The following is a 16,810-nucleotide window of genomic DNA, read 5'->3' as shown; positions in this document are numbered from 1 at the left end:
GTGTGAGCAGCTAATGAACCCAGTGGCTAACAGTTAGCTTACAGCTTTTTTACACTTAAATTAAATGAGAATCTTTGAAACAGTAAAAAAAGCTTGTCTTACCTTCAACACGGAGAACTGATCTGCATCACAACAGGACAAAGTCAAGTCTCCACACACCAGGAAATACCAAAGTCTAATAATCACCATAGAAACCATAGATAGATACTTGATTAATCCCGAGGGAAATTCAAGCCATAGCGGGATTCAAAGGTCACAACTTTATTATGCTGAACGAAGCTTATTTATTGTAGCAGGGGACATAGATCCTTTATTGCTTTGATATCAGATATACTCTGCAGTAATAGAAGTTGACAAAGTGTTTGAGGCAGTCTGTTCACCTGCAGTGGTCTGGGCCTCCCTTACCAGGATCCAGGTGTTCAGGATCCTGGTCAGGTCCTCAGATTCATGAACTACAAGACACTAAAAACTAGAATGAAGAGATATTAGCTGTTGTTCATCAGGAAATAATAATATATTTACAAAGCTCCAGATTCAAAGTGTTAGCTTGTAACTCATTCTATAAAGAACAGACTGAACTCTGTGTAATATTATCATCTTCTTATTAAAGAAAGCTCAGCACTTTATCTCACTTCATACTGCTTCACTTTCCTGTCTTAACTTGTTTGATGTCTTTTAAAAAAATGTCTTCTCTCTGTTTAACCTTAGCTCAGATAAAAACACAACTGTTCCCTGTAAACTGAGTATTAGATACGAGACAATAAGAATTAAACTCCTACCTGGTCTGAAGTGGTTCTGTGATCATGTGATCAGTCAGCACGGCAGAAAATCAATCTTTCATCGCCATCGGTAACTGAACACACGTAACAAACGCACCGCAAACGACTTCCTTCAACAGGACGGTTAGAAGGAATCATTTAATGTAGACGTGGGGTTCATTCACACTCTGCAGGGGAACATTGGACCAATCAGATGAAGCTTCAGCTCGCCATCAGCTACCCTCAGGTTGACTGTTGTACATTTAGTGCTGACTGCAAGGTTAGCTAACACGATGGCTGAGGCAGAGCGAAGAGAGAGAAGAGCGAGGATGATGATGATGAAGCTTTCATGTTGAAAGAGAACAGCGTACCAAAGAGTGCTCATGCTCTTCACACATTAAATGGACCAATTACAGCCTCGATACCCGTTTGTCGCCATGGAGACATGAAATGCTTTTTCCTGTACTGTGACTGTAGTTACTGCTCTCTGCCTCTAGAGGGCAGTATAGCTCTGTACACCTGTTCATCCCGCAGCACTTATTATCAAAGCAGATTTCAAGTGTCAGTCACAGCCTGTCTGTGTTCACACCAGGCGCAGGAATGAATGCACTAAAAAGGGATTACTACAGGTGACTTACAGTACCTGTGTGTCACTGTCGAAGCCCCCCCTGCTGACAAACTAGAATAACTTACTTCCTGTTTATAACACCTGCACACACCTGTCTCTTTCAGCACGTCTCTGTTGCCAGCTCTCCTCACAGCCTCTGTTATAGGGTCACCTACTGAGTCAGTTATAGAGAGAGAAGTGAATGAGTGATAAACTGAGAGATTTCACAAAGAGCAGCAGTTCAACACCTGGACGTACCTGCAGGATTTATGACGTCATCACTAGTTAGGAGCCAATCAGAGTGCAGTATTTTTAGATTTTTATTTGAAACATTTTAACTCTGTTTTTTATCATTGTTTTAATAAAAAAAAATAGACACAAACTATTATTCGAGTCCAGCATCTTAAACATGTGTTAAAGTGTCCTAACCCTCTAAATGTAACATTAATCATCTTTCATGAAATGATCCTCACTAATAATCAGCATTAGGTCGGTTTGTTTGACACCTCTCTGACTCAGCTAGCATGAAGTACAGTTAGCTCGGTTTCAGCTCATGAAGGAGAGAAAACTCAAAGTTGTTTGTAAAAGTTAGTTTGAGACATTGTGGAGCTTTAGATAAATCACACAACACTTACCTGTGCAGTGAATAAAATCTCAAACTGGACATCAGAAGGTTTTTAGTCCCAAACCCCCTCCAGGATTAAACAACGGGCCGATTGTTTTCCAGCAAATACAAGAAGCCGGCGGGTGTTTCAGGGACCCTGGGAGAGGGGAGCGTTCAAGTTATTACACACGATACATTACTCACTCGATATTTTACAAACATATTGATGTATTTTCTGCGATGGTTAAAGCTTTTATTCTAAAGTATTGCATTAGTTATTCTAGTTATTCTCCGTTTTTATACCCAGAAGTGTGCGCGTGTGCAGCTTTTCCTGTGAGGGAACTTTAAAAAAAAAAAATAAAAAAAAAAGATCATATCTGAGGTACCAGCCAGCGGAGTGAACGGCGGGAGTTGCCATGGAAACATCAACCGCCCAGTTTCAGAGAGGTGAATTAAAATCCCGTACGCCGTTGTTTCAAAGCTTCTTCATGATGTTTACAGCAGCAGGTTTACACTCAGGAGAAACAGTGATAGTATAACAGGAGAGGGATGAATTGGTAAGTAGAAGAAACATTTTCAAATATATGAACATGAAATTATTTCTACAAACTGTTTTTCTCTCACCACATTAAGATGTAAGGTCTCTCTAATTAAAGTTTAGCTGTCTGCCTCACTAGCTCCTGTGAGGCGTGATTTATGATAGCATAGCATCCTGTTTGATATAGCAGCTAGACGACCTAGAGGGAGCCTTTATACCACCACAACTACACACTGTTAAAAAAATACTGACTTTAGTTTGATATCTCCAGGTCAAGATGCAGAGGAAAATCTCTTCTTTAAAAATGACATCATTCAACCACAGCCTGGTCCTGATCACCAGATTCAGAAGGTAGGTTATCTTTGGTGAGATAGTTTTTCATTTATTAGATTAAAGTTTCCTTTATGTCATTTGATGTCATTGAGGTAAAATCAGTAATTATACAAAATGCTCCATTAAAAGTAACTGTCCTGAGGTCATAACAGATTTAAAGGAACATTGAGGAATTTCTAACTGGTCTCTATATGACCTTCAAAAGTAAACCAGACCACCAGGAACAATATGGACTATTGTAATATTCAAAACCTGTTTGTGCGACCACAATGTCAGTATCAGATGAAGCGATATTCATCACACAGAATCTAATTTTACATTCAACAAGAAATAAATCAACAACATTTGATGAGCTGACAATAAAAGACACTGAGAATAATTTAACAGTCACACATTTTAACTCACATCAAATGTGAAAAGTAAGAGAGACCCATTTTACTGATTGGCCCATTTCAGAATAATGTTTTAACAAATACCACAGTCTGTTTGAATCCTAAATTCTCATTGGCTGGAGGATTTTAATTAATTAACTCCTAATAATTTTAGGACTCTAATAGTGATACTGTCTGTTCACCTTTCCAATTTATTGAGCTGGGTACATGTCAGCCTGTATCTACAGTAAGTAACCATAGCAACAAGAACTCAGTCAAAGCATCTGTTTACAAGTTATGCATCCTGTTAACAAGCTAATCAGCTAATTACAATAATAAGGGCCTGCAATATTTCTTTTTAAGTACTCAGACAGAGACTGACATGAGAAATGTTAGTAACTTAAAGGAGTGTAGATGTACAAATACCTCTGAACACCACTGGATGGCGCCTGTAACACACAAGCTGCAGAAAGTACTGAACTTACTGATACTGAGGATCACATCAGAATCATTTTGCTTCTTCTCAACATCCAAAGGTCCTTGTTTCTGTGTCGTCCATAAAATCCTTTTAATAGACACCTCATTGTCTGCTAATAATATATAATATAAAATATAAAATAAGGTCAGTTATAAAATCGTATATGAAAGATGTTAATAAGATTTATACATAAAACACAAATATGACCCAACGAGACTGGTGGGAGAGGGTAGTCCTTATGGAGTTCATCGATCAAGAATAAAGACTAAACTTTCAAATGACACAGCAATCATAAATGAAGTTCTGTGCTCTGATCACAGACTGTAAACATCAGGCCCTGATGGAGGGGTCTATGAAAAAGCCTCACTTTACTGCATGTTATGTCCTCAGTCGAGGGGAACCAAGAGACAACCTCCACTCGTCCCGCTACAAAGAAATCCAGCAGCTCAAGTCATCTTCACACAGTCGTTTATTTTCTTCAGAGCAGATAATAACAAGCAAAAGTCTGATCTTTCTTAACATGGATATAAAGAAAATAAAAGTATATTTTATTTATTTATTTATTATTCCGTTATATTTCGTCGTCTCCAAATAAAAAAAGGAGAATTCTTTTTTTTTAAATCACTGCAACATTTCTTAGTGTTTTAATTTGCAAGTATGTAAACACAAGCTAAACAATCTTTCAAATGTGCTCTAAAAAAAAGTCAACAGAATCCAGCTGACACAATATAAACATTTAAAATATCAAGCTAGTTTTGTTTGCCAAAGACGGAGAAAGCAGGCTGCAGCAGCTGAGATTTTAAAAGCTGCAGTGTCAAGATTCAGCCAATCCTGTCATGGCAATTCTATTTTCACTGTCCATTCAGCAGCAGCATCCATCACCACCTGATCCACCTAGACACACGCCTACTGACACAGATACACCTTCACCCTGCAGGGGAGGAGACGGGGCTGCACATCCTATAACTTGCATGGTCAATACATAATGAGGTCATAACAATATCTCATGTAAATTAACCCATCTGTTACGTAAGATAATGTATGATCATGGGATTTAGCATCTTTGCGGGTCACACACCCAGCTTGAACATTAAACATGAATATACCTGAACTATAAAGATGATTCTAGGATTGACTTGTACCTCAGAAAGATCCTGTTTTATCTCAACAAGGTGTTACAGTATCACAATATATAAAAGTACATGAAATAAAAATGAGCTTAAGAATTCTATTCTTGAAGAAATCACTGATCTCACTGAGGATTGCAGGTTAAAGTGATCAAACATTTTAAATCAAAATGATGAAATCAGAATAATTCATTAGTTTGAACAGAGTCAGCTGATCTTCAGTCAGCAGTTTACCAGACCGACTCATCACACAGAGACACTGAAGAACCACGAGACCAGATCCCAAACCCAGGATAGACCGGTTCAGTGAATGTGGTGTTGAAGGTGTGGAGGTGGGTCAGTGTGTCAGAGGAGACTCTGTAGAAGGACAGAGATCCAGCAGGACAGTCCAAATACACTGCTACTCTGTGAGAGAGAGACAGAGGAGGAGAAGATCTCTGTTTCTCTGTTATTGTGCCAGACACAGTAACCTCCATCAGAGCAGCTCAGAGTCCAGGACTGATCATTATATCCAAACAAACATTCATTAATGTCTCCTCTCCTTCTGATGCCTCTGTAACTCACTGATACAGAAACCCATCCTCTCAACTCGACCTCCCAGTAACAGCGACCAGTCAGACCAGTCCTACACAGCAGCTGATTGTATTCAAATCTGTCTGGATGATCAGGATATGACTGAAGCTCCTCCACACGTTTCACCTTCCTGTTGTTGTCAGACAGTTTCAGGTTTCTGTTGACTGTGTTTGTGTCCAGTTCCAGCTCACAGGCGTCTGATGGAGAATAGAGACACAACACAGCTGCAGGTTATCATCTGTTCATTCATCAACAGCTTTACTGACACTTACTGAGAGTCCATCAAACAAACAGCTCAGACTCAGCACTGAATGATGTTTGACAGCATGGACTGTTTTTAGATTCAATTACTGATTTAAACTTTCATTTACATATTTTACTTGATTTAAAACAAAACAGGAAATTAATCATACAAATGTGTTTATTTAGCACACAAATAAGAAAACATCAAATATGATTATAAAATATAAAGTGTGTGTGTGAGGAGAGATCAAGAAGCCAACAGGCTTATACAACGGGCCTTACCTCTAAAGAGATGAATAAAACAAGTGATAAGAAGAACACAACTTCAAAGGATGATTTACAATTAAAACCCAGAGTGACTGCCGACACAGATCAGCATGAAAGCATCTCCAACCTGAAGCATCGCCCTCCAACACTTTGTCTACTTTTAAAAGGATTTAAAGAGACCAGCTCTCACAGACACAACTCATCCTGCAGGAGACTCCAGGCTGAAGGAGCAGCCAACCTGGAACTCCTTTTCCCTGTTTCAGGGAGACACAGCAGCCAGCTGGGGACTCTGATAAGGATCCTCATGGAAGCCTCCGTTTGGAGGTTTCTTTAAGGCAGACATAACTGGGAGGAGAACCCGGGGTAGACCCATAAATAGCTGATTGGGCTATATAACCTGTCTGGCCTTAGATCAGAATCCCACAGGGATGATAGAAAAACTTGCTGGAGAAAATGAAGTCTGGGTCGACTTACTGCGCATGCTGCAACAACCCAACCTTGGATATGCAAAAGACAATGGATATATGGACTCTAACATAGTAGATGTTTAAGTTGGACCACTGTGTTCACTTTGTTGTTTGTGTTGAGAATAAGAATTCTAAAGTCTTTCAATCTGCAGAGACAAAAACAAAAACTTCATTCTAATTAAACATAGTTTCATTAATTACAAGCTTTGTGATTGGTTCATTGTAATGAATGTGTTAATCTATTCGTCTTTTATTCTAACATGATAGTTAGATTTAACAAACTATGTTAATCTTCTGCCCATATTTACCAACCAGCTTTCATATCTTATTACTGCTTGTCACTATCTTTATATTCTAACCTCTCCCTTTTCTGGAAGCTCCTGAGCTCTCTTAGGTCCCCCCCCCCCCCCCCCAACCTATCCTATTCTTCTTTCTGCATCTTGTCCCATTTTCAAGCCCAGCACAGTTTAGCAGATGGCTGTTCATCATGATCCGGGTCTGCTGAAGATTTCTGCCTGTTAAAAGGACGTTTTTTTCTTGCCACGCTATGACGGATTAAGCTGGGCTCTTGTAACATAGCCATAAGTAAGGTCCTTTACCTGCTTTATGTAAACATAACAATGAGCATGGTCTTGTTACCTGCCCTTTTGTTAATGTTAACAGACAAACAGTAAGGTCCTTTACCTGCTTTTGTAAAGTGTCTTGAGATAACGTCTGTTATGAATTGACGCTATATAAATAAAGATTGATTGATTGATTGATTGATCAGTTCTCTCTTCATCACATACACTTTTTTTCTCATCACACACAAAAACACATTTCTGTTCTAAACTATCCTCTCCTCCAGCCTCGCCTGGATTTGTTTTGTATGGGATGACTGAGATGTTTTTAGGTTCTGCCACAAACAGTCTGGACGAGTGCACAGAGGCTGTGACTTCATACATTGGCGTCTGCCAGGACTTATTTGTAACATCACGCACTACGGAGAGTTACAACAATGACGAGCCCTGGGTCACAGCTAGACTCAGACGGTGAAGGCAGGAAAAGGAGGTGTGGACAGGGAGAGTTTTAAAAAGGCTAAATACAACTTCAGCAGGGCGGTGAAAGAAGCCAAGCATCTTTACTCTGAGAAACTAAAACAACAGTTCTCAGACAGAAACGCTGGCTCAGTCTGGAAGGTTCTCAGACAACTCACCAGCTATCAGCCTAAAATCCCCCACTCTGTAAGTGAACTGCGTCTGGCCAACAACCTGAAGGAGTTTTACTGTCTAGACCAGACTCCGTCTCTCCCTCCACCTTGAAGCGCTGTGCTGGTCAGCTGATCAGCTCCCTCCAGTCTTTATGGACATTATTAACACATCATTAGAGACATGCCACGTGCCAGCCTGCTCCAAGTCCACCAAAGATCCAAGATCCCTGTCCCCAAAAAACCAAGGACCACAGGACTGAATAACTTCAGACCAGCCGCCTTGACCTCTGTGGTGATGAAGTCTTTTGAGTGCCCTGTGCTTTCACACCTCAAAGACATCACAGACCCCCTTCTGGACCCTCCAAAGTTCACCTACGGAGCCAACAGGTCTGTTGACGATGCTGTCAACCTGGCCCTCCACTTCATCCTCAAGCATCTGGACTCAGCAGGATCCTATGTCAGGATCCTGTTTGTGGATTTCAGCTCTGTTTTAATACAATAATACCAGCCCTGCTCCAGGACCAGCTCTCTCAGCTGAACGTGCCTGATTCCACCTGCAGGTGGACCACAGGCTTCCTGTCTGACAGGAGTCAGCAGGTGAAGCTGGGGGGGGGAATGTCTGGGACAGGACCATCAGCACTGACTCCCCTCAAGGCTGCGTTCTTTCTCCTCTCTTCTCCCTGTACACTAACAGCTGCACCTCCAGTCATCACTCTACCAAGCTCCTCAAGTTCACAGACGATACCACCCTCACTGGACTCATCTCTGGCCTCTCGCTAAACCTCTTGAACGAGAACAGTTTCTTCCCCTGTGCTGTCAGCCTACGTTTATTTAGTTAATATGCACTTTAAGAGTACATTTCTAAAGACTGGAAGATTTTTGTCATTGCAGAATGAAAGCTCCGATATTACATATTTGGGACATTGTGTTTTTTAATATTTTACATGTTTAAACTATATTTTATATATTTGTAATTGCTTCTTATACTTTATCATTTAACTTCTTTAGAGTCTTTGTTACCCGTTTAGTACCAATTAATCAAGACAAATTCCTTGTATGTGTAAATGCCAGAGGTATGGACTCGAGTCACATGACTTGAAACTCGACTTGGACTTTGAGACCAATGACTCGACAATACTTGAGGATTTAGTGTATTATTTTAGGTCCCTTTGACTTCCACGTTGCATAAAACACTGACAGAATCACAGAGTTTTACACTGAAAATATGATCAACGTTGGTCAGAATATTGTGGAATTTGTTGCAACATGGGTGATTTATTGAGAAAAAAAACCTGCGCTTTTCATATCAACAGTTTTTTATGAATATGATGACTTTTATGTGAGTTTGGTGAACCTGCAGCTTCTCACTGCTGCTTCTCTGCTGCCTGCATTTGTTTGCGCGACCGGAAACACACACACACACACACACACACACACACACACACACACACACACACACACACACACACACACACACACCAGATGGACTTTAATAGTTACGGTCTGTGCATGGTAAGGACCAAATCTTTATTTTCAGGAACGTTCAGTAATCAGGTCAGACAGTCATTTCGACTTTTCTCCATTCACTCACTGTGTCTGCATTTATCAACAATCAGCTCCTTAAAAACAGTAGACTAATGTTATCAGCCTGCTACAGTCTGGGAAAGTCTGCACACACTGTTAAAACAGACGAGTAAGGGTGGCATGGCCTCTACTAAGTTAAACAATTAAAAAATGCCAGCAAAAAATATATTTTACAATTTCCTGACTTGATCAAAAAAGATCAAAATCAGTGATCTGATTCAGTGAAACACATTGTTCAATGAACGCCTCTGTTCCTTTTCCAATAATAAACAGATGTGAGGTAAAGTGATATTTTAACAGCAGCAATATCTACATTAGATTCAGTACAGCATGTGCTGCTGTGTTCTGATGAAGAGAAATGAAAACACACTCACACTTCCTCAGACCAGGTTTCAGTCTGTGCAGTCCACCATGGCCCAACCTGGAAGAAGAAACCAGATCAGAATCTACTTCATACAGCTTCATTTAAATCCACCATCAGACAAGAAGCAGAGTTCATCATTCAGAAACAGTGAGACAGCTTCTGTGTGTCTGTCTGTACCTCAGTGTCTCCAGTCTGCAGTGTGGATCCTCCAGTCCAGCAGACAGCAGCTTCTCTCCTCCTTCTTCTGGATGATTGTAGCTCAGGTCCAGCTCTCTCAGGGGGGAGGAGCTTAGAGCTGAGGCCAGAGACGCACAACCTTCTTTTGTGATCAGACAGTTTGACAGACTACACACAAACATAAACACATACATACTTGCTTTAGACAGAGCACAGGTGTCACACTTTGTTTGGCATTACTTTTTTAAATTGTTTGACATCCATCATTTCATGAGCAGCTGTTTTATCAATAACAGTCATAACCATGCAGCTGAACAGAATAAACATTCATCTGAAGAAAAGCTTCTTCATGTGTTTATATTCCAACTTGTATGATTCTTTTTGGCAAGGAATCACTTCTTCATCTCACACCTGTATGAGTTCAGACAAGCATGAATGACTTCCATCAAAAAGTGCAGGGCTGCGATAAATCATAAAATACTAATAATTAACTGTCATTTGAATTTCCATTATTTCGTTATTTCCACCAACAAACATTTCAACGTATTCTCTGTCTGCCCAGATAAACACCAAAAGTCTTCAATCTGCCTCATCCAGCCAGTCAGCCAGTCAGCCAGTCAGCCAGTCAGCCCTCCACTCTGCAATAAAACCTTTTTGACATTTCAATTATGCTGCTCTGTCTGTTTTGGGGACTACATTATCCAAATAATAAAATGTATAGCATTAATGTGGCAACGTACAGTTAATAAAACCTTAAAGGACTCATTGAAGGTCAGTTTCTTAAAATGAAATGAGTAAACATGATCATCTAAAAAACAATCTGACTCAGCTGCACACTAACCTGAGAGTGTCCAGTCTACAGAGAGGACTCTTTAGTCCAGCAGACAGCAGCTTCACTCCTGAATCATGCAGGTTGTTGTTGCTCAGGTCCAGCTCTCTCAGACTAGAGGACTGGGAGCTGAGGACTGAGGACAGAGCTTCACAGCTTCTCTCTGAGAGGTTACAGCCACTCAGCCTGAAGAGGATTCAGAAGAACACAAATGAAAACAATTACAAACCATAGTTGTTATTTCTGAATAAAGAGAACTACATTTAACCTGGATAGTTATGTGAGCACGTACAGAGCTTTGTTTGAAGCTTTGATCACAGGCAGCAGCCTCAGAAGAGCCTCCTCTGAAGCAGAGTATTTCTTCAGGTCAAACACATCCAGATCTTTTTCTGAGGACAGTAAGATGAAGACCAGAGCTGACCACTGAGCAGGAGACAGTTCATCTGTGGAGAGACGTCCTGATCTCAGGGACTGTTGGATCTCCTCCACTAGAGAACGATCATTCAGTTCATTCAGACAGTGGAACAGATTGATGCTTTTCTCTGCAGACAGATCCTCACTGATCTTCTTCTTGATGTACTCGACTGTTTCCTGATTGGTCTTTGAGCCACTTCCTGTTTGTGTCAGCAGACCTCGTAGGTGATTCTGATTGGTCTCTAGAGAAAGACCGAGGAGGAAGCGGAGGAACAAGTCCAGGTGTCCATGTGGACTCTGTAAGGCCTGGTCCACAGCACTCTGGTATAAAAGTGTTGGGTCTCTGAATACTTTAGACCTCCTGTATGTTGTTTGTTTCTTTGACATCAGGTTGACTCCAGACTTGATGAAGGTCAGATGGACATGAAGAGCAGCCAGAAACTCCTGAACACTCAGATGGATGAAGCAGAACACCTTGTCCTGGTACAGTCCTCTCTCCTCTTTAAAGATCTGTGTGAACACTCCTGAGTACACTGAGGCTGCTCTGATATCGATGCCACACTCTGTCAGGTCTGACTCATAGAAGATCAGGTTTCCTTTCTGCAGCTGCTCAAAAGCCAGTTTTCCCAGAGACTTAATCATCTTCCTGCTCTCTGGACTCCAGTGTGGATCTGTCTCAGCTCCTCCATCATACTTGATGTTCTTCAGTTTGGACTGAACCACCAGGAAGTGGATGTACATCTCAGTCAGGGTCTTGGGCAGCTCTCCTCCCTCTCTGGTTTTCAGCACATCCTCCAGAACTGTAGCAGTGATCCAGCAGAAGACCGGGATGTGGCACATGATGTGGAGGCTTCTGGATGTCTTGATGTGGGAGATGATCCTGCTGGCCAGCTCCTCATCTCTGAATCTCTTCCTGAAGTACTCGTCCTTCTGTGGGTCAGTGAACCCTCTGACCTCTGTCACCATGTCAACACAGTCAGGAGGGATCTGATTGGCTGCTGCAGGTCGTGTGGTTATCCAGAGGCGAGCAGAGGGAAGCAGTTTCCCCCTGATGAGGTTTGTCAGCAGCACATCCACTGAGGTGGACTCTGTGACATCAGTCAGGGTCTGGTTGTTTTTAAAGTTCAGAGGAAGTCGACACTCATCCAGACCGTCAAAGATGAACACCACCTGGAACTCTTCAGACCTGCAGATTCCTGCTTCTTTGGTTTCAGGAAAGAAGTGATGAACAAGTTCCACCAAGCTGAACTTTTTCTCTTTCAGCAAATTCAGCTCTCTGAAAGTGAATGGAAATGTGAAGTGTATGTCCTGGTTGGCTTTGTCTTCAGCCCAGTCCAGAGTGAACTTCTGTGTTAAGACTGTTTTCCCGATGCCAGCCACTCCCTTTGTCATCACTCTTCTGATTGGTTCATCTCTTCCAGGTGAGGCTTTAAAGATGTCTTCTTGTCTAATGGTTGTTTCTGCTCTGTCTGGTTTCCTGGATGCTGTTTCAATCTGTCTGACCTCGTGTTCCTCGTTGACCTCTCCAGTCCCTCCCTCTGTGATGAAGAGCTCTGTGTAGATCTGGTTAAGAAGGGTTGGTTTTCCTGATTTAGCGATCCCCTCAAACACACACTGGAACTTCTCCTTCAGGTTAGATTTCAGTTTTTGTTGGCACACTGGACCAAATGTTCCTGATTTAAGAAAGAAGTGAGATCAATGAACAGATCCTGATATAGATTACATGACCATCTGAGTTTAAACCTCTTTGTCCTTTTTCTAAAATATGAAATCTGTTCAGATGTTCTTACTGCTCTGCAGACAGTCAGCCAGCTCCTCCTGCTTCATTCTCCTCAGGAAGTGGAGAGTGATCTTCAAAAATGCCTCTTTACAGCTTCTCCTCTGCTCTTCATCCTCACTCTGACTCTCTAAGCATTCTGGGTAATCTGGACTCAGAACCCTCTGGACTCTCTTCAGCTCGTTCTTCACAAAGGTGACGATGTTCTCCTCCAGCAGCTGGAACAGAAGGAGACACTGGATATTTCCTATAAAGTGGTAGAACTCAACATGTGGTTCATGTGTCAGTCTGAAGGTCAGCTGCTCTAAACACAACAATAACTTAGCATTACATTCTTCTCATGGTAGTTTATGAAATAACACACCATAAAGATGGAGTCCAGGTCTGTTAGATCCTGCTGGTCTGATGGATCTCTGTGAACCTGGGAGCTCTCCTGTTGAACTCTGTGACAAGACATATTACACAAGAAAACAATGGGTCATATATGATGAAGCTCTGAGCCAAGATATGAGTCTTTGAACCACAGAGTCAGAACATTCACTGGATTTTTAATTCTTACCTTCCATCAGCACCACGTCCATCTTTAAATTCATGACGAATATTCATAGACCAGTCACTCTTCATGGACACACAGCTGGGTCCAGGAGAGTCCGGTCTCTGGTCCTGCATCCTGACACAAACATTATTAGTTACTGTGAGCAGCAGCTGAGACACTGATGATGATGATGATGATGATGATGATGATGATGATGATGATGATGAAGGTGGAGGGATGCTGTGACATGGAGAAGAGTCATGGACAGTTAGAGATGGTGATCTCACCTCAGAGCTTCCTGTTCCTCACACAGAGAGGTTTTAGAGGGAGGGACTCCCTCCTCTGTGTCCTCACACTGATCCATAGCAGAGCGCCCCCTGCTGGAAGAGCTGACCTCTGTCACTACAACAACACTGACCAAGTTCAGCTGCTGAAGTCACATCCAGTCAAAGATCTTCACCTGTGGAGGAAACACCTTCATCATCATCACCTCACTGTCAGTCTACAAACATCACATCTACATGGTTCTGTTATGGTAGATGGTATTATCATCATCCCATTCTTGTTATAATTTGATGAATGTTTTCATTTAAACTTTTTTCTGTCTTTGTTCTGCTGAAAATTTTAATTGATCCTCTAACATCAATAAAGTTTGATCTTATCAGGAGGCTTTACTGCTTTGAATCATAAAACAGTTCTAAAAAATACCTTCAAACACGCCCAACAAGTCAATGATTAACCAAGAACACAGTCAGCTAAGTTACAACGACTTCTCATAACTTTAGTCAGAACGAGTTTCACCGTGAAAAAACATCTTTAAGAAAAATGAGTTTCAGAACAACACACACTGATCAGTTTGAATTCTCATATTTAAATCAGAGAAGAGAAAAAGATTAACTCGATGAAAGAACATTTTATAGAACGGGCTCGTTTTCAATCGACATGTTAGCATGGTTAGCCTAGCCTGTATCATGACTGAGGATCATTGTGTTCCCTTTAACTGTAGTGTGAACAGCTAATGAACCCAGTGGCTAACAGTTAGCTTACAGCTTTTTTATGCTTAAATTAAATGAGAATCTTTGAAACGGTAAAAAAAAGCTTGTCTTACCTTCAACACGGAGAACTGATCTGCATCACAACAGGACAAAGTCAAGTCTCCACACACCAGGAAATACCAAAGTCTAATAATCACCATAGAAACAGGGAATCAAAGGTCACAACTTTATTATGTTGAACGAAGCTGGTTGATTGTAGCAGGTGACATAGATCCTTTATTGCTTTGATATCAGATATACTCTGCAGTAATAGAAGTTGACAAAGTGTTTGAGGCAGTCTGTTCACCTGCAGTGGTCTGGGCCTCCCTTACCAGGATCCAGGTGTTCAGGATCCTGGTCAGGTCCTCAAATTCATGAACTACAAGACACTAAAAACTAGAATGAAGAGTTATTAGCTGTTGTTCATCAGTGAATAATAATATATTTACAAAGCTCCAGATTCAAAGTGTTGGCTTGTAACTCATTCTATAAAGAACAGACTGAACTCTGTGTAATATTATCATCTTCTTATTAAAGAAAGCACAGCACTTTATCTCACTTCATACTGCTTCACTTTCCTGTCTTAACTTGTTTGATGTCTTTTAAAAAAAATTCTTTTCTCTGTTTAACCTTAGCTCAGATAAAAACACAACTGTTCCCTGTAAACTGAGTATTAGATATGAGACAATAAGAATTAAACTCCTACCTGGTCTGAAGTGGTTCTGTGATCATGTGATCAGTCAGCACGGCAGAAAATCAATCTTTCATCGCCATCGGTAACTGAACACACGTAACAAACGCACCGCAAACGACTTCCTTCAACAGGACGGTTAGAAGGAATCATTTAATGTAGACGTGGGGTTCATTCACACTCTGCAGGGGAACATTGGACCAATCAGATGAAGCTTCAGCTTGCCATCAGCTACCCTCAGGTTGACTGTTGTACATTTAGTGCTGACTGCAAGGTTAGCTAACACGATGGCTGAGGCAGAGCGAAGAGAGAGAAGAGCGAGGATGATGATGATGAAGATTTCATGTTGAAAGAGAACAGCGTACCAAAGAGTGCTCATGCTCTTCACACATTAAATGGACCAATTACAGCCTCGATACCCGTTTGTCGCCATGGAGACATGAAATGCTTTTTCCTTTATGGTGACTGTAGTTACTGCTCTCTGCCTCTAGAGGGCAGTATAGCTCTGTACACCTGTTCATCCCTCAGCACTTATTATCAAAGCAGATTTCAAGTGTCAGTCACAGCCTGTCTGTGTTCACACCAGGCGCAGGAATGAATGCACTAAAAAGGGATTACTACAGGTGAGTTACAGTACCTGTGTGTCACTGTCGAAGCCCCCCCTGCTGACAAACTAGAATAACTCACTTCCTGTTTATTACACCTGCACACACCTGTCTCTTTCAGCACGTCTCTGTTGCCAGCTCTCCTCACAGCCTCTGTTATAGGGTCACCTACTGAGTCAGTTATAGAGAGAGAAGTGAATGAGTGATAAACTGAGAGATTTCACAAAGAGCAGCAGTTCAACACCTGGACGTACCTGCAGGATTTATGACGTCATCACTACTTAGGAGCCAATCAGAGTGCAGTATGCAACTTACATTGTGATGAAGCAACAAACACACAAACACTGAGGGTGCAAAGTGCCTACTCAATTAGTCAGAAGGCAGTATGCAGTAGAGAGGACCTCCTATCCGTGCTGTATCTTACTATTCAGAAGGCACACACAGTAGGATGATATTTGTGCCGACTCCGTTTCATTAATTCAGTATGGAAGTGATGTCATTTCTGTTACCTAAACCGGCTGACTCCATCAAGGAGGAAAGGTTTTATAATAATGCAGACATTTGATGTTGTTAATCTCTTGAATTTCCCTCAGGATCAATAAAGTATCATCTATCTATCTATCTATCTATCTATCTATCTATCTATCTATCTATCTATCTATCTATCTATCTATCTATCCATCTGTCTAAATGTAACATTAATCATCTTTCATGAAATGATCCTCACTAATAATCAGCATTAGGTCGGTTTGTTTGACACCTCTCTGACTCAGCTAGCATGAAGTACAGTTAGCTCGGTTTCAGCTCATGAAGTAGAGAAAACTCAAAGTTGTTTGTAAAAGTTAGTTTGAGACATTGTGGAGCTTTAGATAAATCACACAACATTTACCTGTGCAGTGAATAAAATCTCAAACTGGACATCAGAAGGTTTTTAGTCCCAAACCCCCTCCAGGATTAAACAACGGGCCGATTGTTTTCCAGCAAATACACGAAGCCGGCGGGTGATTCAGGGACCCTGGGAGAGGGGAGCGTTCAAGTTATTACACACGATATATTACTCACTGGATATTTTACAAACATATTGATGTATTTTCTGCGATGGTTAAAGCTTTTGTTGTAAAGTATTGCATTAGTTATTCTAGTTATTCTCCGTTTTTAAACCCAGAAGTGTGCGCGTGCGCAGCTTTTCCTGTGAGGGAACTTTCAAAAAAAAAAAAAAAAATCCTATCTGAGGTACCAGCCAGC

At 41.2% G+C, this 16,810-nt stretch overlaps 1 protein-coding gene and 1 long non-coding RNA gene across 2 annotated transcripts; one reads left to right on the top strand and one right to left on the bottom strand.

Annotated features, from left to right (window-relative positions):
* Positions 1–2,357: 2,357 nt before the first annotated feature.
* On the top strand, positions 2,358–9,773 carry LOC306830546. The gene is made up of 3 exons (XR_013779976.1): positions 2,358–2,526; positions 2,779–2,858; positions 9,686–9,773. It is a non-coding gene; the product is annotated as an uncharacterized lncRNA (long non-coding RNA).
* On the bottom strand, positions 4,277–16,809 carry LOC306830541 (protein NLRC3-like). Its single transcript, XM_079354118.1, is given in 13 exon segments — positions 4,277–5,236; positions 5,238–5,586; positions 9,514–9,560; positions 9,681–9,848; positions 10,522–10,695; positions 10,802–12,596; positions 12,714–12,918; positions 13,065–13,143; positions 13,260–13,370; positions 13,523–15,142; positions 15,674–15,736; positions 16,455–16,580; positions 16,727–16,809. Coding segments are annotated over 10 exon segments (3,195 nt in total). The 5' UTR covers positions 13,600–15,142; positions 15,674–15,736; positions 16,455–16,580; positions 16,727–16,809; the 3' UTR covers positions 4,277–5,046.
* Position 16,810: the final 1 nt, after the last annotated feature.

This window comes from Symphodus melops (genome assembly GCF_947650265.1).
Source record: "Symphodus melops genome assembly, chromosome: 10".
Classification (NCBI taxonomy): domain Eukaryota; kingdom Metazoa; phylum Chordata; class Actinopteri; order Labriformes; family Labridae; genus Symphodus; species Symphodus melops.
The sequence above is the reverse complement of the archived record's forward strand: the minus strand, read 5'-3'. Positions and strand labels throughout refer to the sequence as shown.